This window comes from Pyxicephalus adspersus, chromosome 4, assembly GCF_032062135.1.
Source record: "Pyxicephalus adspersus chromosome 4, UCB_Pads_2.0, whole genome shotgun sequence".
NCBI lineage: Eukaryota > Metazoa > Chordata > Amphibia > Anura > Pyxicephalidae > Pyxicephalus > Pyxicephalus adspersus.
The window spans coordinates 129,648,178-129,668,401 of NC_092861.1; the positions used below are offsets into that span (position 1 = coordinate 129,648,178).

The 20,224-nt window shown below is 36.0% G+C and overlaps 1 protein-coding gene across 1 annotated transcript; it reads right to left on the reverse strand.

Annotated features, from left to right (window-relative positions):
- LOC140329378 (serine palmitoyltransferase 3-like) lies at nt 1-19,277 on the reverse strand. The gene is made up of 13 exons (XM_072409616.1): nt 19,179-19,277; nt 17,640-18,041; nt 16,092-16,280; nt 14,979-15,133; nt 13,919-14,067; nt 9,440-9,564; nt 8,155-8,248; nt 7,046-7,151; nt 6,426-6,645; nt 5,389-5,509; nt 4,461-4,596; nt 1,301-1,430; nt 1-740 (listed from the first exon to the last, which is right to left on the reverse strand). The coding sequence occupies exons 2-13, from the start codon at nt 17,718-17,720 to the stop codon at nt 654-656; spliced, it is 1,593 nt and encodes a 530-aa protein (XP_072265717.1). The 5' UTR covers nt 17,721-18,041; nt 19,179-19,277; the 3' UTR covers nt 1-653.
- Between the last annotated feature and the right edge of the window lie 947 nt (nt 19,278-20,224).

A 20,224-nucleotide genomic window follows, 5' to 3' on the forward strand; every position in this document is an offset into this window, starting at 1 on the left:
TTCAGAAATCTCATATCTTTATTGCTGCAAGTATAAAAACAATACAATTTCAAATAAATCTGTACAGTGACTTCAGGCAGTTTTTTGTTTTAAACGTACAAAATATGATGTAAAACAACACAAATGGTGATAAATTGCCAATATTAGAAAAAAATCAAAATCAGCACCATTAACAACATAATTTATAAAAAGAGATAAGTTAAAGACAAAGAGCAGAATGTGAAAACAAAGTTGTTAAAGCAAGGTATTAAAGCCTAATTACGTCTAAAAAGTTTTTGAAAAGAATTGAGGAAAGTTTTGCACAGATTTTGTCTGTCTTCAGCTAACTAAAAGTTTGTGATTTATAAACTTTTCCAATCTTGCAAGCAACCTATATGGTGGTAAACCTGAATCCTATACCTAAACCCAAGTAGCATTCTAGGGCACCCAACTAAAATACGTCCCATAAGTCCAATTTGTTCATATTACTTTTATTCAGCTGCCATTGGAACTAGGCAGTGGTTTTACAGACCTTTGTCCCAGCTTTTTATACAAAGTAATAAATAATTAAATTATCTATGCCCATGAATTGCGATTGTGTAGATTCTACAACAATACAGATTGTATTGAAAACCAAACAAATATCTCTATGCATTCAGTGCAGCTTTAGACTCTTAATGAACTTCTTTATTGATTGATCTTGATTTCTTTGAATGCTTCACATATAGGATGTCACCCATCTTGTCAAGCTCATCCAAGACCTGCAAAGCACACATTGAATTATTCAATATATTACTAAACAGGTACTTTTATTGTTCCAGCCTGTGTAATAGCAGTGACTGCTGTAACCAATAACCTGCTGGTCTTGACACGATAGACATATGTGCTTTCTTCTACTATTTATGTGTTTAATTGAAGGTCAGACTGCTGCCCTTTCATTATCTGCTCTTCTCACCATCAGTTGCCAATCCGTCGGAGTCGATGTATATACAGATGGAAAGTATTTGATTTCTTATCCACTACCACCTGGACTAGGTACAGGGATCCTTTATCAGCAACATTCGGTTCTAAATAGGCAGCAAATGTAATTCACAGCTTGTACCGGTGTGAGTTATGCCGTATATATTAATCAAAAAGTTTCTGTAATATTTAGTATATAGCACTGTGTAATATGTTGGAGCCTTATAAACACTCTCTGTTTCCACTATTCTAATCATACAACCAAATATGCAGGTCAAGTTTTTGGTTTTATAAAGTGAATAAATGCTGTGCATATGCTATGACATAAATGTAACAGATAAATACTGTATGGCATACATACTTTGTCTAACATTTCCTTTGTATGTGCTGCAGAAATGCAAAATCTGACTCTTGCTTCAGCTATGGGGGTTGCTGGGAAACCAACTATGACAACACCAATTTTCTTTTTCAGCATATGTCGTGCAAAGGCCCTGTGAATAAAATATAGAGTAAAATATTTAAATTTGTCAAGATTTCTATTTAATTCAGGCAAATGTTTACAGTCAACAAATGTTATGAAACATTATGCTGCCATTTATTCTAATTAAAGACCATGATAACATATTGGTGCCTGCAAATGATCTGAGCAATGGTACAACTTCTGAGTCAGAATAGGAAGAAGTGGGTTTGGACCCGGTACTGACAATCAACAGGACCAACATCAGTACCTGCCCAGTCCAGAATGTGACTAATACTTCACCCTGTTCTCATAGGTGAGCTGCTGGGAGGGGGACATTGGTTTGGCCCTGGAGTAGGAGAAGTGAGAACAAACATGAGATACAGTGGCATGCTGCAGCATTAATGGCTATGCAGTAGAGGGAAACTACAAATTGTTAATGCAGTGGTACATGGTGCCAGCCTACCTCGCAAAGTTTATACCTAATTAGCCAGCAACATGCTTGCAGGGCTGTGCAGTGGCAGGCACGCTGTAACATATTTGGTGGGAGTGCCCCAAAATTGAAGTATTGGACCCATATGTATCAAATGGCGCACACTCTAGTGGGCTGTTCCTACTTTAAACATCCAGCTGAAGCACTACTCAATTTAAAGTTGTTTGTCTGCATCAGCACTTAATTTAGATTATTGACCTACCTGTTCACAGCTGCCAAAATAGTTTTAGCAAAGGCTTAGTGGTCATCTACCCCTACCATAGCTCAAGTTAGCAGAAAATGGCCTGGTTTCTCTCAAATTAAAAAATATGAGCCATACTCATGGATTGCATGAGCAGGTTTTACTAGGTCTGGATCCACTATTATATGCCCATGGCATGGGACCACTCATTCATGCTACTGTGATCCCTACCTGTAGCTGGCCAGCTAAAACCTGTCCTAGGTTATTAGTGCAGCATATTCTGTATACACCTAAACCTGCCAACAGCCCCACTATACAGCTCATATGCTCATATGTTTAAGCTAGATACAGAGTTATCACTGTATTTTATGATTGTGAATGTTTATAACAGTTATATATGCATTTTGTTAATATAGGCAGAAAAAGAAAATATACCTTTAAGAGTCATTTATCTAGCTAAGAGAGATAAGCCAGTCACAGTGAGTCTTAAGGTGCGTACACACTTCCAATTTTTATCGTTCCAATCGAACGACGAACGATCGATTGGGCAAAAAATCGTTCGTAAAAAAGTAACCAACGACGCCGACGAACGAGGAAAGTCGCTGGAAACGAACGACCGGACCGGCGGATCGGATTGGACGACGATCGTTGAGCATCGTTCGTGTGTACGGTCGTTCGTTGATCGTCCATGTTCAGAGCATGCGTGATGAACGAACGTCCGTTCACTTTCCTGTCGTGCACATAGTTCCTCTATCGCTTAAACGATCGTATCTATTGTGTGTACAATATCTACGAACGATCGTGTCGTTACCTCTATGTGCAGTATCGGTGCTATACGATCGTTCATATATATCGTGCAGGAACGTTCGTCGTTCGTTTTCCGACGATAATAATTGGAAGTGTGTATGTAGCTTTACACTATGCAGAGGCCTCAACCAATCACAACCAGCCTTACACTGTGTTCTATGGGGAAATTCCCTAGCAAACCATGCTGTATTCAGCGTGCTAACAGAGAGAGAGAGAGAGAGAGAGAGAGAACAGCAAGAGTTCCAGCCAGAGAGTTCCATAAGAGTAGACAAAAGGCCAAAAAGGTATTTAATGCAGTTATATAGATTACTGTAGTTTAATAGTGATTGGGACTGTCTGCTGAACCTGTCATGTGTTTGCTTGCAGTTCCACCATAAACATCATAAACATCATTCAACAAACAGCATTAGTATCATCATCATTATCATCAGCAAACAAACCAACAAACAAACTATCCAACTTCAACATTTTGTGATATCTTATTCCACATGTTTGTACATAGACTTCCTGCTACAGAATCAGCAGTGTTATATGAATAAAGTTTGAAGTTATTAAAGAAGTTATCTAAAGTATTTGGTGTGCTCTTTAAACCTACTGCTTTTATGGAACGGTATTAGGGGAATTATAGAGTAAAGACAGTTTGATCGGACTAAAGAGAAACAGAAATCATAATTCCTTTAATGCCACAGCGCACAAGGCACCTCATGGTGCTGCGCCTGCCACACTACCATCCTAGTGCTACAATTTTTCATCAGTTAATGTTCATTGGTAGTTGACCTGAACCCCCCTTCCCCACAATTCCCCTTTTCCTTTCTCTTCACCCTCTCTTCCTTTTGTTGCCCTCTTTTGAGCTTTCCCAATATTTTTCCTTGATCTTGTTAGTAATGCTACACTGAGCATGGGATTGACCCCCTTATTGATGCTAACATGGGGACCCATGTCAACTCTGGAGAAGGGTCGCACTATCGTTTGTCACCTCTGGCTTTATATATTTACTACCTGAACACTATTGTTTTTAGATATGCCCTTGCCCCTACTGATAAGAAGTGGGCACATGTGGAATCAGACTTTTTAAGCTCTTTTCTTGACCAGACAATTTCTTTAGACAGACCTATTATTGTTACCTTTAATTTGTATTGCCCTAAAATGTTTTGTCATTCATTTTTTGTTATACTTTAAAAAAAAATGTTGAAACTAGAATATGACTAATAAAGAAATGGTCAAAACCAAACAACTTATTTCAGTAATGTTATTTGAGACCTAAAGGTGACAATACTGTCTTGGTACTTCTTCTTCTGCCAAAAACTCATCTAACATTTAAAATGCTACGAAACTTGGTTAAAAAATATTAAATACAAACAAATAAAAAAGTACCAAATAATTACTTGCCAAGTCTAGTAACCTAAAGCAGCAGAATACACTTTCTTTTAAAAAATGTGTTGTTTTTCTGAAACTGCGTTTAGGATCAGATTACAGAGATTTTACATGAGTTATCCTAGGAGTAGGAATGAACCATTTTGTAAAGTAGTATAATATATATTTAATGATCATTAAGAATGTGAAAGCTGCATTATAGCACTTACCCTACTTTGCTTGGCATGTACATGAGTACTGGGACAACAGGAGAATCATCATTGCCATATGTAATTACATTCATTTCATGAAGCCTCTGTCTGAAGTATCTGGTATTGTATGCCAGCTGATTTACTCTCTTTTGCCCTAAAAAATGTATTCCCAAATGTCATACAAGATATACAGTCTGTTTATTAAATCACTGAGAAAATGGCATTGCTGTACAACAGATTAAAAAAAAAAGGTCCCTCAACTCTTGAATAGTAGCATCTTTATAAATTACCAGTAAACCTAAAAAATAGGATCCTAAGGATCAAGCTGTCTTCATGGCAAACCTATTTTTCAAAGTGGCTTTTTCCAGCAATGCAACCAGCACAGTTCAACTTGTCATTCTATTGCTGCCACTTTTATTCTTCTACTACTGCTCTTTTGGACTTGTAGTCTTTAGGCATTTTAGCTGGCTTGAAGGATGTAACTCCCATGCATGCACCCAGTAGTTATTTTGCCCTGGCATAAAACAATGACAAGACATTACTCTGAATTATGCTCAGATGGTTCAGTGTACACTTCAAAGAAAGAATGCTCACAGGCAAAGAGAAGCAAAAGAGACATTTTACAGTTGATGGTATCGGATGCAATGTAATACAATGCTGATTGTCTTTTTTCAAGTATGGGTAGTGAAGGTGGCTAAGGGATCACTGAAGAAAAGCGCTTTTATAAATCACCTATAAGACATGTCTAGCACTAGATTGCTACCATTATACTGTATATAGAACATCTTATAGCATGGCCGCAATCATAGTTATTTTGTTGTCTAAAAGTAACAAAACCTCAAAAAATACAAACGGTACAAGCATTCATAACCATCTACAATTCTTGTGATTAGTGTTAATTTTCTTTCGTATACAAATATGACAAGAAAAAAAACGGTAAACTCACCAGTCCCATCACGTGCCATTAAACACTTTATTACCCTGAGGATTTGCTCTGTCACTGAAGGAGACATACATGTTGCATATACTGCACTTTGAGAATGGTTTCTTAGATATTGCACCAATTCCTGACAGAGAAAACATGGGGAATAGTTGATATATAGAGATGAGTTTATTGAAAACATAGGAGAGAGAAAATATCCACAGATAAGGTTAATATGACAGCACACAACTGGGTGAGCTCCACCTCTCGACCCCCATAGGGCCAACCACCCAAAGCTATAAAAGTAACCTCTCATGTGCCTGCAGGTGTTCTTAACAAGCTCATGACAGGACAAGGAAGGGAAAAGCTCTGTCAGGGGGAGTTGCCGGGAAAGGAAATTACAGGTAAGTATATTAGCAATTTTTCATATTCCTGGCTCTCCTCCTGACAGCACACAACTGGGACATATCAAACAATACCAATAAAATGACACACAGAAACTGCTAAACTAATCTAATCTTTAGAAAGAGCAGCTTGCTCAATGAAAGCCCCAAAGTAGGCTAAAGCTTCTCCTGACACACTCAACCTATGAATGTGAATGAATGAACTTGTTTGGAGACTTGGAGCAGTGTTTATCAACCGGGGTTCCTCCAGGGGTTGCTAAAGGTTTCTTCAGCAATGAGCAATTTGTGCCTCTGAGATCTGTTAACTCTGACACTAACAATCTTTTTGGCTATCTGTAAGGGTGGTATACTTCCCACTGGCCAGCAGTGTAGAAATGATTCCCACGTATGGACCACCACATTATTGTAGTGTGAGTTGTGGATATAGTGATTATAGAAAGGGTTCCCTGAAGACCTAAATGTTATTTCAAGTGTTCCCCTTTATTAAAAAGCTTAAGAAACACTGATCTTTTAGGCTTCAGTTTTTTAGTTAGTACATTACATGGATAAGTATAGATACACTTTAACCTGGATCCTTAGTTTTTCAATTATTAAAAAGATAACATTTTTAATAAAAAATTACAAACATCCTAAAAAAATGTGAATCTATCTCCTTACCTTTTTCCCAGCAATGTATCCTCCAGCAGCAGCAAAGCTTTTTGAGAATGTCCCCATCATTACATCAACATCTGCAGGGTCCATCCCAAAGTATTCAACCACCCCTCGTCCTGTTGGCCCCACTGCCCCAATACTGTGTGCTTCATCCATATATAAGTAAGCCTTGTATTTCTTCTTCAATGCCACAATCTCTGGAAGACGGACAACAGATCCTTCCATGCTAAAGTTAGAGAAAGAATGTATAATTTACCAAAACAAGATCTAGTGTTTTATATACTGTATTCAATCATTTTTTTTACTGTAATCCTTTATGTAAAATAATTGTAAGTGATTTCTCCTATGGACATGGACATGTTTTAAAGCTTCTGTAGAAAAATTCAACCTAATGTGCTAGTACTGGATTTTTGCAGGCGTATGGAACTAATTCTACTGGTGTAACAAATGCTATATTTCTTATATAGGGTTACATTAGGTTCTTGTCTGTGTAGGACTAAGGCTGAATCTGTATTAGTTATTGCCTTTGTGAAGGTCCAATTAGGTAAATTTGCGCCCCTAATAGTCTCCATCAATATTCCAAAGCCCAATATATATGTTAGATTTTGTGTATTTGTATTTTCAACCTATAAATTCCTTCAACAACGATAAGGATTTTCTTCCAAGCTCGATGGCTGCGTGGCTGACCTCTGATCACAGCTTCCCGTAGTAACTTTTCTAGGTTCTTCATATCTAAAAGCAAAATAAAATCTGCTATTTAAAACTAAAAATAATACAGTTAAAAGGTAATTATCCAGAAACATACTTTTTATATATTCGTACATCATGCTCAACTTGTTAAAAATTAGCACTTCCTAGCAAAAACTGGAACTATACCCACTTTACTGCCCATGTATGGCCATAGGATGCATACAACTTAAAGTTCTTTAAACAGCTATACATGTAATTTATCCTCAAAAGTGGCAAGTTCTAATTTGTGTTAAAATCTGGTATTCTCCTGTCTTTATGCCCCAGATACAACAATTGTTTGAAATTCTAATATTTATGAGCATTGTTGCTTAGTAATGACCCACTAAGTCATCGCTGGATATAAAAATAAAAGCTTAATAAAACTGCCAGGTTAACCTATCATGAAAGGAACTGTGCTCTTAAAGTTGTGCCCAAAAAGCAGGCAGAGGGGAAATAATTAGTCACCAGCATTGTCTGGAGTCATCCAGGAGACTTCCCCAGGACTCCTTTACTGTGCTTTGTTTCTCAGAATTGTGTCTCTGCGAAGGAGACCATATTGGGAGAGGTCGTTGCTTCCTTATATCAGCAAGGACAGCATTAAGTACTTCAGTAGTGGTATTACCAAACCTTACATCAAATCTCCTAAGACTAGTAGCCAGTGGCAACAGTGTTTTAAATGATCCCACACAGTAGATATATGATAAAAGGTACAGCTGTATAAAGCTATGACGAGGTGCATGGTGCTATTTTTCATAGTATTTCAAAACAAAAGATACATTTTTCAGGGTAGTGCTTGGGGATAATTTACAAAATCTAAATGTGCCCTGTAACATAGCAAATTAATACTTAGTAAGTTCAGGTCAATTTTAAGTTTTCCTTTCTTCTGTAGCATAAGGGTTATTCAAAGCCTATCATTTAGTGCTATTATAATATTTATTTATTACATAATTTGTCCATATGGTGTAGTTTGTGGCATGACCTGAAGACCCAGTCAAAAGAAACTTACTGTTGTGCGGGAAAGTTCGAATAGTTGCTCCTGAAAGCCTGGCTCCGAGAATCACAGATGTGTGGTTTAACTCATCACTTAAAATAAGACATCCCTGGAAACAATATAATATTATATCAGTTTATCTTTGCAGAATCCTGCTGGCAAAACATATTGTAATGCCAAACAATATAGAATGGAAGACAGATAAAATCTGTGTTTTGGGACAGGGGATTTTTTGCAAACGTGTATAAAAATAGCTTGTAAAAAGTAAAAAAAAAAATCACATAAATGTTTACTTTTGTATAGGCTAAAAAAACCCCTAAAAATAATGCATTATTTTATTTGTGCTCTGGCTCTACAATATATGGATTTATGGCAAATACAGAATTTGTGGCTATATTCCTAGATATTTTAAACCCTAAAACCTGTTCTCAGTCTATATAAGGCACCATAAATTGTTGTGTTAATGTTGCTCTAGGAGTTTTACCCTGTCATTATTCACAAATCAATAGCATTTTTTTAACAATGCATACATAATAATAATAATAACATTAGGGTACATTATTGTGGACACAAGGATTAAGCAACATTTTAGGGAATACTTGAAAGCTGTGCTCTTTTAATAAACATGAAAAAACATTGGTCATTCAGGCTGGTTTTGGTGTCCCTAATGCAAATGAGCAGCAGAAGTTCACATCTGATTGACACTTTTCCAACAAAATGAACATAGCTTTGAATCAAGGAGAATCTTTAAACATTTGATCATTTCTTTCCATGAACTCAAGTGGGATGAGATGAGTGAAATGATTACAATGTAAGAACATTAGGAATGAAATACATTTTAAAATGTATCTTATCCTCAGTCCTGGAGTTATTGTTTACACTCACTCAGTGGGGTGTCCAGTTATTAAATTTGTTTGTCACAATTTGTAGTTTTAGGGCCATTTCAGATCGTGTTCTGATGCAGGCTCAGCTTCGATTCCAATCTCTTCTATGCAAGAGAATGGGAACCAATTTATTTGCATTCAGCTTCACACAGTCAAGACAGATTGCATTGTGGTTACCAAAAAGGACAAGTGCAGTTGTTGCATGCAAATCCGATTATCCACAGTGCAGTCAGCTGGCAGTTACGTGGTTTCACACCACAGTTGTGAAAGGGCCCTGAGATGAAAATAATCTAACATTATTCCGTACCGTAAAGATTAAAATAATAAAATGTTATACAGCTAATTGCTAAATCACTCATCTACCAATTTACCAGCTTCTGGTTCTCTACTTGCTTACAATAAAGTGTAATAAGTACCTTGCCCACAAGTGCTGCAATATTTGTTGAATTTGTGGCAAAGCCCATGCTGAACACCATTGCTGCCTCTACATTCAGGAACTCTGCAACCATATCCTCCAGCTCTTGATGTTTACCCAGATGTCCTAAAAGGAAAGTTTGGAATTAACATGCAACATTTGCCAATGCCAGAACACAGGGGGTTAACCCACTAAAGGCTGCTCAAAAGAAATATAAAAAAAAAATTAGGAAAAAAAATTATTATTCCAGGGGTTGGGACCAGGTCCTAGTAGTATAGAACACTGGCACAGTAACATTGTTTTTCGGTATGTTCCCATGCTATGCTGGAGATGCAATGGGTAGGCTTTTTTTGGCACACAGTTAGTTTTTTGGCACAAAAGTTTACTGACTGCCACATACTGGAAGATTTTGCCTTCTTATTACATCACAATACGATTTCTCCAAAGTATTAAAAAAATCAATAGTTAGACATTTTATTGTTATTGCTAGATCTCCCTGTTTGTAAGAGTTTAGATCCTCCCTTTATCCAGCTGTGGTTGCACAGGGTCAATGAGATCATACAGTATGTGTGTAGGATCCAAATTCCTGTATTAAAGGTATTTATGGTAGCTACAGGACAAGGTTCAGTTAGATGCAGATTTTGGACTTAACAGCATTTTGCTTCCACCTCTAGTCACTCTAAAGTATATATGCTACATTATTTATTGCGGAGGGTTGGTTATGGAGACATGAGATCCCCTTACCCTTGCTTTTGTGTCACCTCGGTTTTCCCTACATTACCTTCTTCCCCTCCTCCTTTTCTTTTCAGTTTCTGTTTTCTCTCATTTTCGTTAAATGTTTACTTCCTATTTGACTGGATTTTTTCTCTCAAAATATAAATACTAAAATTCTTAATTTAAAGAAACTGAGGAGGGTTTAAATAGTATTGTCAAAGAATTGTAGATCTTAGATCAGTCACTTTGTACAATTTCATTGTCTATCCTTTGAATTGGTTCTGATAATGTGAATTACATTGTTAGAAATTATATGTAGCTCGTGTCTTTTGAAATATTTTGTCATGTTTTGCCATGTGTCTCTGTGTCTCTGTTTTGCCATGTGTCTCACATTCTATTGTTACAATTCTTTTTTTTTTTTTTTTTATTAAAGTATGTATTTAAAAGAAATTATCAGTTTGCAAAGGATTTGTTTTACTTAGCCTAGTGAATGTGGTGAACAATCACTTTGCAATTAATACTCAATCACCAAGAAATGTAAAGAAAAAAAAAAACATAATTTCAGTAGCGAAATAATGGATGGCTGGAGTCAGCAGAGATTGACTTAGCAAAGTGAATTTTTTTTTTACAGTTATTAGTGAAATTATTAAGTGAACATCCTAAACTCCTTCAGTAAACCAGTGTCATTGTTTACATGTGAAATTGTACCATAAGAAGGGTTTTTTTAGTGTGGAGAAAATCAACTAAATTTTAAATGAAATTTCAAGTTGATGCCCATTTAAGGCCCCCACTTGACTTGAAAGATGCATACAAGTAGCATTTAATATATACCAAGTCCAAACTCCGCATTCATATAATCATGTAACTAAGATAGGATTGCCTTTGGGTAACTGTTGTTAATGCATATTTTTTATTTGCTTCAGTAATAAGCTAGTAATTGGTTGTTTGGGCTAAAAAACATCATTTGTATGTGAAATATTCAGAAAAATATAGCTGAGATCTTAACACAGAACTCATGTCATTTGAAATCAGTAGCATTTGTTTTTGTTAGGTTTTGGGATTTCTGCAAAAACTCAAACCTTCACAATGCCTACTGCCTATACACTTATGCTTCATACTATTTGGGATTTTAATGGCCTAGCAATCCCAGAAGGATTGGGACCACCTCTTAATGGGGTTCTTGGATATTAACTTAGCTTTCTTTGGAGATAACAGTTGGGGTGAGGTATGTAATTTACAAGACTTTATAACTTTCCTTTCCTACTTATGAATAAACAGTGACTTAACAGAGGAGGTCACTGGGACCCGAGGATTAATCAGAGATATAAACTTCAATGAAGATAGCAGTATATAGATAAAAGTACATAATAAAAAAGATACAGGTATCAAAGGTCCTATTATCATCTTAGATATGTATATTGTTTTCTTACCATATTGTATAAAGTATGGCTTTTTTTCATTTAGTAAAGTGCCCTCTTACAGGAAGAGACAGTTCCATTACCCATTAGCTCTTTTTATCCAAAAGACCCTGCATCCAACGTTCCCTCATGTGATACATTAAGTTACACTCTTACCACAGTGAGGGCCAATGATTCAAATGCCACAAACTCTGTACTGCTGCTAGGGAGAGTTGTGGAGAAGTTAAATTAGATTTTAGAGATTAGGCAAGTATAGGTTCCCCTAGTTTCCTACTTTTTGTACAGCAGGCATGTCAATAAAACTTTGTATGTGCTTGTGAAAGATCAGGAACTGGAAAAAACATCTTTGTATTCTCTCCACTAATCATCAACTTTTGGTTGGTAAATATACAGCACTGGGCAGTGCAGTGAAGCCTGATGGACTAACAGGAATTTTTTACCAATTGTTATTTTAAGTGATTTAAAAATTTAATTAAATGCAAGTGATGTGAATTAGTTTTCTTCATGAGATAAAATAAATCTATATTTATTACAAGGGTAACTATCACTATGTTGATGTGATTTTCTGTGGGAATCAAAATGCATATAAAAGAAACAGTCAATTAATAATTTTTTTTAGCTACAAATAATTTAGCAGAAATAGGAAAATTAAATAGAAAATGTTAACTATTAATACATTCAATTAGAATGATTAAAATATGTAATTTGAAAATATGAAATTAGACTACTAATGAATGCAATTTCCAATGAATTAGGATTGTTTATTTAAATATATAATGTAAACATAAAAAATATTATCAATTAAAAAATGACTTTTAGTTTTATTAACATTTATAAATGTATATATTCACAGCCTATTAAATAATAATCAATTTATTTCTACTGATGCAAACAATCATTTCATTCTTTTTTTCCTATTAGTATACACTCCCCTATAATGACAAAGTGAAAACAGAATTTTAGACAATTTAGTAAATTTATTAAAAAGAAACTAAAAAATCTAATTTACATAAATATTCAGAACCTCTTCTTAGTACTTAATTTAGGCACCTTTGACAGCAAAACCAGCCTTAAGTTTTTTGGGTATGATGCAACAACCCTGAATTGGAAAATTTTCTGCCATTCTTCTTTGCAAATTCTTTAAAGCTCAGCCAAGTTGCATGGGGACCATCAGTTGACAGCCATTTTCTGGTCTCTCCAGAGATGTTTGATAGGGTTCAAGTCAGAGCTCCAGCTGGGCCATTCACATAGAGTTGTCCCTAAACCACTCCTGCGTTGTCTTTGCCGTGTGCTTTGGGTCATTGTCATGTTGGAAGGTGAACCCTGACCTGAGCCCAGTCTGGGATCCTTGGCACTGTGGAACAGGTTTTCATTGAGGATGTCTCTGTTCTTTTCTCCATTCAGCTTTCCATTCACCCTAACCAGTCTTCCAGTCCCTATTGCTGAAAATCCCCACAGTGTGATACTTTCAACACCATGCTCCACTGTAGGCTTGGTATTTGACAGGTGCTGAATGGTGCTTGGTCTCCTCCAGTCCTAACATTTGGAATTTAGGCCAAACAGTTCAATCTTGGTTTAATCAGACCAAAGAATCTTGTTCCTCACAATGTGAGAGTTTTCCATCCAGCCACTCTGTCATAAAGCCCAAATCAGTGGAGGGCTACAGTTATGGTTGTCCTTCTGGAAGTCCAATCTCCACACAGGAGCTCAGCTAAAGTAACCATTGGGTTTTCAGTCACCTATCTCACTAAAGTCCTTTTAATTCGACTGCTCAGTTTGACCCAGTGACCAGCTCTTGGAAAAGTCCTGGTTATACCAATCTTGCAAATGAGAATCATGGAGGCCACTGTGCTCTTAGGAACCATCAGTACAACAGACATTTTTTTTAGCTTTCTTCAGATCTGTGCTATGCAACAATCCTTTCTTGAGCTCCTTTAACCTCATGGCTTGTTTTTTTCTCGGATAGGCTATGAGAGGTGTGTGCCTTTCCAGCTCATGTCTAATCAATTAAATTTACCACAGGTAGACTCCATTCATGGTGCAGAAACATCTGCGCAGCAACCAAGAGAAATGAGAACTACATTTTAGTTGTTGTTGTTGCAAAAGGTCTGAATACTTCTGTAAATGTGATATTTTAGTTTTTATTTTTAATACATTTACAACATTTTCTACAATACAATCTCCAGGTGAGAGCAATGGTCAATTACATATTTTATTGGCATAGTCTACTCCATCCTACGATGGGATGGTGCACTTTATAAATTCATTTTCATGCATTTATGTTAAAATACGATTCAGATTCAGTTTAATTAAAGCTACACCTCATATACTATGGTCACTGTCCTTACCCATTTCTTGTCTAGAACTACATATTCCAGCCCCATATGTTTTTAATACGCCTTCTACTTCCCTTAACGACTCTGCATCATTTTCTGCAAAGCCAAGATAATCATACGATCCCATGTTGATCACATCTTTAATGACTTTTCCAGTGTACCTAAAATGCAACAAATAATAAATCTAATCAGTATTTTTGTCTGTTTGTTTAACAATAAATAAAAGCAGGTTATACTTTTGGGTTGTTTCTGTTTTATTAGTTAAATTGTCACATTGTTAGATGTCATATTCCACATGAATATTCTAATAACCTCTCTTTTTTCTGTCTAGGTCCTATTGATGAATCCTGGATTAAGACTTGTCCTTTTCGAGTCTGCAACTTACTTTACTTTAGACATTTTTTACACATGGATAAGCTGGCTGCCTACCATAACAAATGAATTTCAGATTACATACCGTAGTTAGATAGTTGGGTTGAAACAAATACATACATCAAATGTTTCTGGATCAACAGTCTCTGTTGTCTTTACCTTAAAACCCAGTTGTATTCTGTGCTTAGATTAGTAAGGCATTTTCATTAGAGAACCAGCAGGTGGGCAGTTGTTAGAAACTTGCATAAGTGGGTTTTTTACCCTGACTGGATGAAGTCAAGTCTCGTGTAAATGAAAGAAGTCTCATCTTGGGCACTTTTCTGGGCAAAGAAGAGTGGAGTAGAGAACAGGTTCTCTATGCTTTACATTTCTGCAAGTCAGTTATGACTTGGTTTGGGACAAACTGATCATCAGGAGAGACACATTTATTACCTAATCAATGTCAAAAGTAACAATATGACCATGTACCTACTCTTGTGTGAAGTTTAATGCCCAAATGAAGGATGTGCACCATGTGCATCTTCTGCTGCTGGATTTATTTACTGCAAAGCCAGGTGAGTAGATTATGCCGTATCACCTTATGTCACAGTTTGATTCTAAATACAAAGGTGTCAATCTACTAGGCTAACACACAAAAGCATTGGAATTAGAAGGCAGACCAGAGCCAAATATAGAATCGTAGTTATGGCAGAGTGGTGACCTGTACGTCCAGTTGTAGTCATCTGTCAATCGCTCCATTAGATCAAATTTAGCTCCTGGCACACTGCAGACAGGCCGGCTAAAGGCATCTCGAAGTCTCATGTAAATGTTTCTTTTGTAAAAATTTTCAAAATCTTGGTAGAGAGGCACAAAATCCTTTATTATGAGAGAATAATGGGATACTGTTTTATATATTATTTTACAGTTTTCACATACATTCAGTTGAAAGACACTAACCAAACCACCAACTAACAATATACAAATTGTAGTTGTATTTGCATCGTACCTTAATGTTATAGGAAGTTTATCTCATATTATACAGTATATTTATGGCATAATAAACACTAAATCATTACTTTCACACACCATTTTAAACCCTTGCAGACAGGAGTCATTGACTCCTCCTTTTCTCATTCTTGATATAGCTTTGTATGAAGTTTTAACGAATGAAAAGGTATGTGAAACAGCATTTGCTTTACTTTCTATTTAGAAAATCCTATTTATTATGTGAATCCTGTGTCATGGGTGCACCCTTCCAAAGTCCTTGGTGGAACCCAATCATTTCAACAACAATCTTCCGATAAGATCATATAATGAATTACAGTTATATGTTGGAGGTGTAAAAACTGTTCTAGCTGCATAATTTCAGAACAATCAACACTTGAGTCATGTAAATTGAAGGACTGACCTATACAGACTTCCTGACACTAAAGATGGTATTATGGGACTCCTAAAACATTCACACCTCCAATCCAAATATTGGGCATTCAACATTAGCTTGTCTAATTCCATGGTGTTTGGATTAGAATGTCTGACCTACCTGTGTTGAAATAAATACTGGGGTATTTTCTGGCACTCATTAGAAATAAAAAAGTGGCTTGGACAACCTATTAAACATATTTGCCATTACAAGAACAAGTGCAGGCCATTGTGACTAAATACTGCTCAATATATAATGTTTTGCATGAATGAAAAACTTCACATAGATTTCTCTGCTTTTATCTGCAAAATACACATTTTCTTTAAATGTTTTTATACAGCAAAGATTTTCTTGCTTTACCCTTAGCATCTTAAGCATATTTAGTATTTTACTTATGACTAGGTTTGCCCTTACCTTCTGTTCTTTCCTTTCCTCAGCCATGTGACACTTCTCCAGTCCCCATGCTCTCATAAAGTCACGTAAGTACCCAAATAGAATAAGAATTCCATAACAAAGATAAGTGAGCACAAGAATGTACATGGGTGCCTCTTCAAAAGTCTCTTTAAATTCTTTCTTGTGCAGGCTGGCTTTTATAACTCCATTCTGCATAAAGTATAGAAAATATTATAAAGAGTGTAATCATAAAAATAGATAATTTTAACTCAGAGAATGGGATGTATTTACTGTAGGAGGAATTTTGTGACTTTTTTGCAATTTGCTGGTCCAGATGAAAATTGGTAAAGTAATCCTTTTACAATGGTAACATAAAACAGTAGTACCTTTCATATAAAATTTGTATTAATCTAAATTAAAATATATAACATGGTTTAAGAGCTATCATTATGTTCATTTATAGAAAGCTAAACTTGAAAAAATGTAAAATGTGTGCCCAGTCCTTGGATAAGCAATTGGAAACATGGGAGTGAAATGGATTTAAAATTGAATATAATTATACCTAAACCTTTAGGTGTGTGCCTTTTGAATAGAAATTTATCCAGCCAATAAAGCATAACTGTATATTTGTATTAGTTCTATTTCACCACCACCAAAACACAAATTACTCTTTCCCACAAGCCAGTAGGGCCCTTCATCCACTGTTCATCACTGCCATTTCCAGGTTAAATAATGCTTGATGTCATTGTATGGGAACAAGTGACCGCACTTAGGGTTATCAAGTGACAGGTTGTTGCAATGGCACATCTATCACTGTCTTTTACAGGGGGCTGTGGCCGGAATCAGGATTGATATTAGTGCAGCCCTCTATATTATAATGGTAGTAAATACTTTGAGGAAAGTGCTGTGATTGTTAAGCAAATAAACGCATAGCAATTATACATGCAAATTTCCCATTTTCCCTCCATTTTCGCATTGTTGCATCAAAATGACCTGTTTTCTCATATAGTGGGTCATAGGCAAAAACAATAGGCAAATTTCTGTGGAACAATGGGAAAAAGAAAAAAACAACAGACTGGGTAGATGCTTGGAAAAGTTGTGAAACATTTCCAACAATACAGAAGAAAAGGACAAACTATTACTTGCTAAAATATTCACTTACTTACAATGTATCTTAGCTATCAGAGTATCTAAAGTCAATTTATTTTGTGCAGGACAGACAGTATTGAAAATTATCTTGAATAGAACATAGATGCCCAAACAAGTCTGATAGGACCTTTAACACTTTTCTACTCAATCTAAAATATAAAATAGTTTTGACTTTACTTTTATGAATGCTCACTTAGTCAGTAAAGTGACCACTCTTACAATCCATGGACAAATACAAGGACATAATTGGGTATTCACAGTAAAAGATCTTTACTGTATTAGCTTACATTTTCAAAAGTAAATTAATCCCAGTATGTTTTAGAGTTTAAAATGTGAACCAAAAAACCATTGATGTTTAACATATTTCGGTGAAAGGGTAAAAACAGTCTTCACAGACAGCAATGGGCCTGTACCTCCTACCTTATTGATGATCACATCATCTGCCATAGTACTGCTGTTAAATGAATTAGAAGATTCTGCTTGTGCTAGGAGTCCCTCCATCCTCTTTGTCTTTCCAGTGTCCAACGTTGTTTTCAACTGCCCACCATCATGAGATCAAGGAAAAAGCAGTAGTGTCATCTATATTTCATATACTGTTGGCTTGCTTACTGTAGATTTTAGACGGTCATGAACTGCATCAACAGTGTTTGCAGCAACTGTCCGGATTAATGCACTGGTAACTTCAACGTGGTGCCAATCAGCATGAGGAGTGTCCTATGCTGTGCCTGGCACTACTGTTTAGAAATAGTTACCTGGCTTGAAGCCCAGACACCAGGAAACAGAACTCTGGAATCATCAATGGGACGGCACTAGCTAGGCATTCTGAAATACAGCAGGCAGTTAAAGCTGTTAAGCTTTTGACAGTGTGATAAGAGATGATTGTAGTGGATTTAGACACAATATATGAGGCAGCCAACCCACACACCTGCCAATTATAAAATTGACCTTTATTACCTTGCTCACTTGAATAGAAGTGTTTGAGTTTAACTTTATTTTTTAAAGTCATAGCAGTAGAAGCAGTGAAAACATTGACTCTGACATGTTAACATTACAATTACAGGCTTCTACTCATTTACTATAATAAGAAAAGATATTCTGAACACCTTACTGTCTTAAATTCAATTGATCATGCTGCACACCTTGAAGTTTCTAACAAAAAATAGGCGTCAGTTGGTGCACTAATTTGCCATTCCAGAATAACAAGCAATCAGATAGCAAGTGACTAGCACTCAAGCAGTAAAATGCAAATCACAGCATTTATTATCACAAAATCTGTTCATAATACAGCCAAAGTTGTGGAACTTTGTCTGACCCCTTCCATGGGGGAAAGCAGCAACCAAAATCATTGTCTGTATTGTGGGCAGAGTTGTGAAAATAAGTGCTGTGATTTGCAGTTTACTGCTTTCTAAGTGTTCCCACATAAGACTAGAGATAATGGAAATGTAGGACTGGTATAATCAAAAGAGTGCAAAATATTTAGCATTATTAGAATTTTGGCTTTTTAACTATATAAAATTTGCCAGAAATGGATTTGGGGCTTCAGATTTTAAGGTCATTTTTTTCTGGGTTGCATTTGCTGAAACAAAAATATGATTTTCTGCAGAATAATTCAATAAATTAGCTCAAGGATCAAATCACAATGTACAAAATTAATCAATCATTTGAACCAATCAATTGAAAATTGATTGGTTGGTATAGTCTACAGGATTGTGCATCTAGCTAAATTTATTAAATAAACTTTATTTGTAATTTACACTGTAGGTATGATTTTACTTATTAGGTTATATATTTTAAGATTAATTATCTGCTACATGAAGCTATGCAATTTTATTTAGTGAAATTCTGTCTTTAAGAAGGAAGGGTTGGACATGCATCACCTTTCAACTTAGGCAGATACTATTATCATACTACAATTTGCAGGCTTAAGATATGTATTAAAAGTTTGCCCTTAGCACTCACCGTAGACCAAAATGTTTGGATGCTCTGTCTGCTTGGGAGCTTGCAGTTGCCCCCTTTTTCTGTCCCTTATGATAAAATGTCTTCAAGTAGTAGGGGAAGTCTCATGTTATCTGTAATTGAAGTGCAGAGCCTGTTACTGGATTCATCCCTATACACTCAGTACCATTGGACTATACAGGTATGTCAAATAAAAGTAGTGTAATGACCAAGATACAGGAAAGGTGGAGAAAGCCCAGATCCACTAAAAGAATAAAAAAGAAGGGAGATCCTTGCACTGAAGTACAACTTCCTCTCCAACAAGGAGATCCACACAGTAACATCTCCAAATCCCACTCCAGATCTCTTTAGGATAGTCGTTAGTGGCAGCAGGGTTTTAGATGATTTGACACTGCAGATCTAAAGGTATAAAGTCTCAAGGCATAGGAGTGTCTAAATCACATAACAGGAAGTTGAAAAATAATGCTAAATTTGCACAGAGCCTGGCCATGCTGAATACCATATTTAATGTTTAAATTTGTGTCAGGAAGTCCCGACTCCTTGCATCTTTCTATTTTACATAGAAAGTTTCCAAACCACAGATGATTACTTAGCAGTTGCAGCTGGATCTTGAATAAAAAAAGCAATCACTGCATTATTTCAGTCTGGTGTACAAAACTGTGATCTTACCTTACATATGGCCCTTTTTTTCAATAGCTTGTAAGTTAATATTTAAACACTATAGTAGTATATGGTTTAGGCACTTAGAAAAAGTGGGCAATCATTTAATTTATGCATCTAAAGTTCACTTGTACACCCAAGACTCCTGAGAAGTCTGTCATTCATCAATGAATAATCTGTTTAGCCTAGGGAATCATTCATTTTTTAAACCATCTTATGATATGTGTCCTGAGGGAGCCTCTAAAGAACTGCATGCATGCCAGAAAATATTTAGCAAAGTGCTGAAGTGATTTAGAACTAGCCAGTGCGGTGAGAGGTTGATGGATTTCGGTGATAGTAGTTTATTGAATGGGACCTGTACTGAGACAATATGAAAGCTAGTATTGCTT

What these genes read in the sequence shown, in the direction of transcription:
- LOC140329378 (XM_072409616.1), bottom strand. Translation starts at nt 17,720, where the DNA reads ATGGAGGGACTCCTAGCACAAGCAGAATCTTCTAATTCATTTAACAGC. An exon ending in TAGTTCTAGACAAGAAATGG is followed by an intron (nt 9,565 to 13,918) that starts GTAAGGACAGTG and finishes CTTTCCTTTTAG; the next exon opens with GACATCTGGGTAAACATCAA. An exon ending in CAAAGGAAATGTTAGACAAA is followed by an intron (nt 741 to 1,300) that starts GTATGTATGCCA and finishes TGTGCTTTGCAG; the next exon opens with GTCTTGGATGAGCTTGACAA.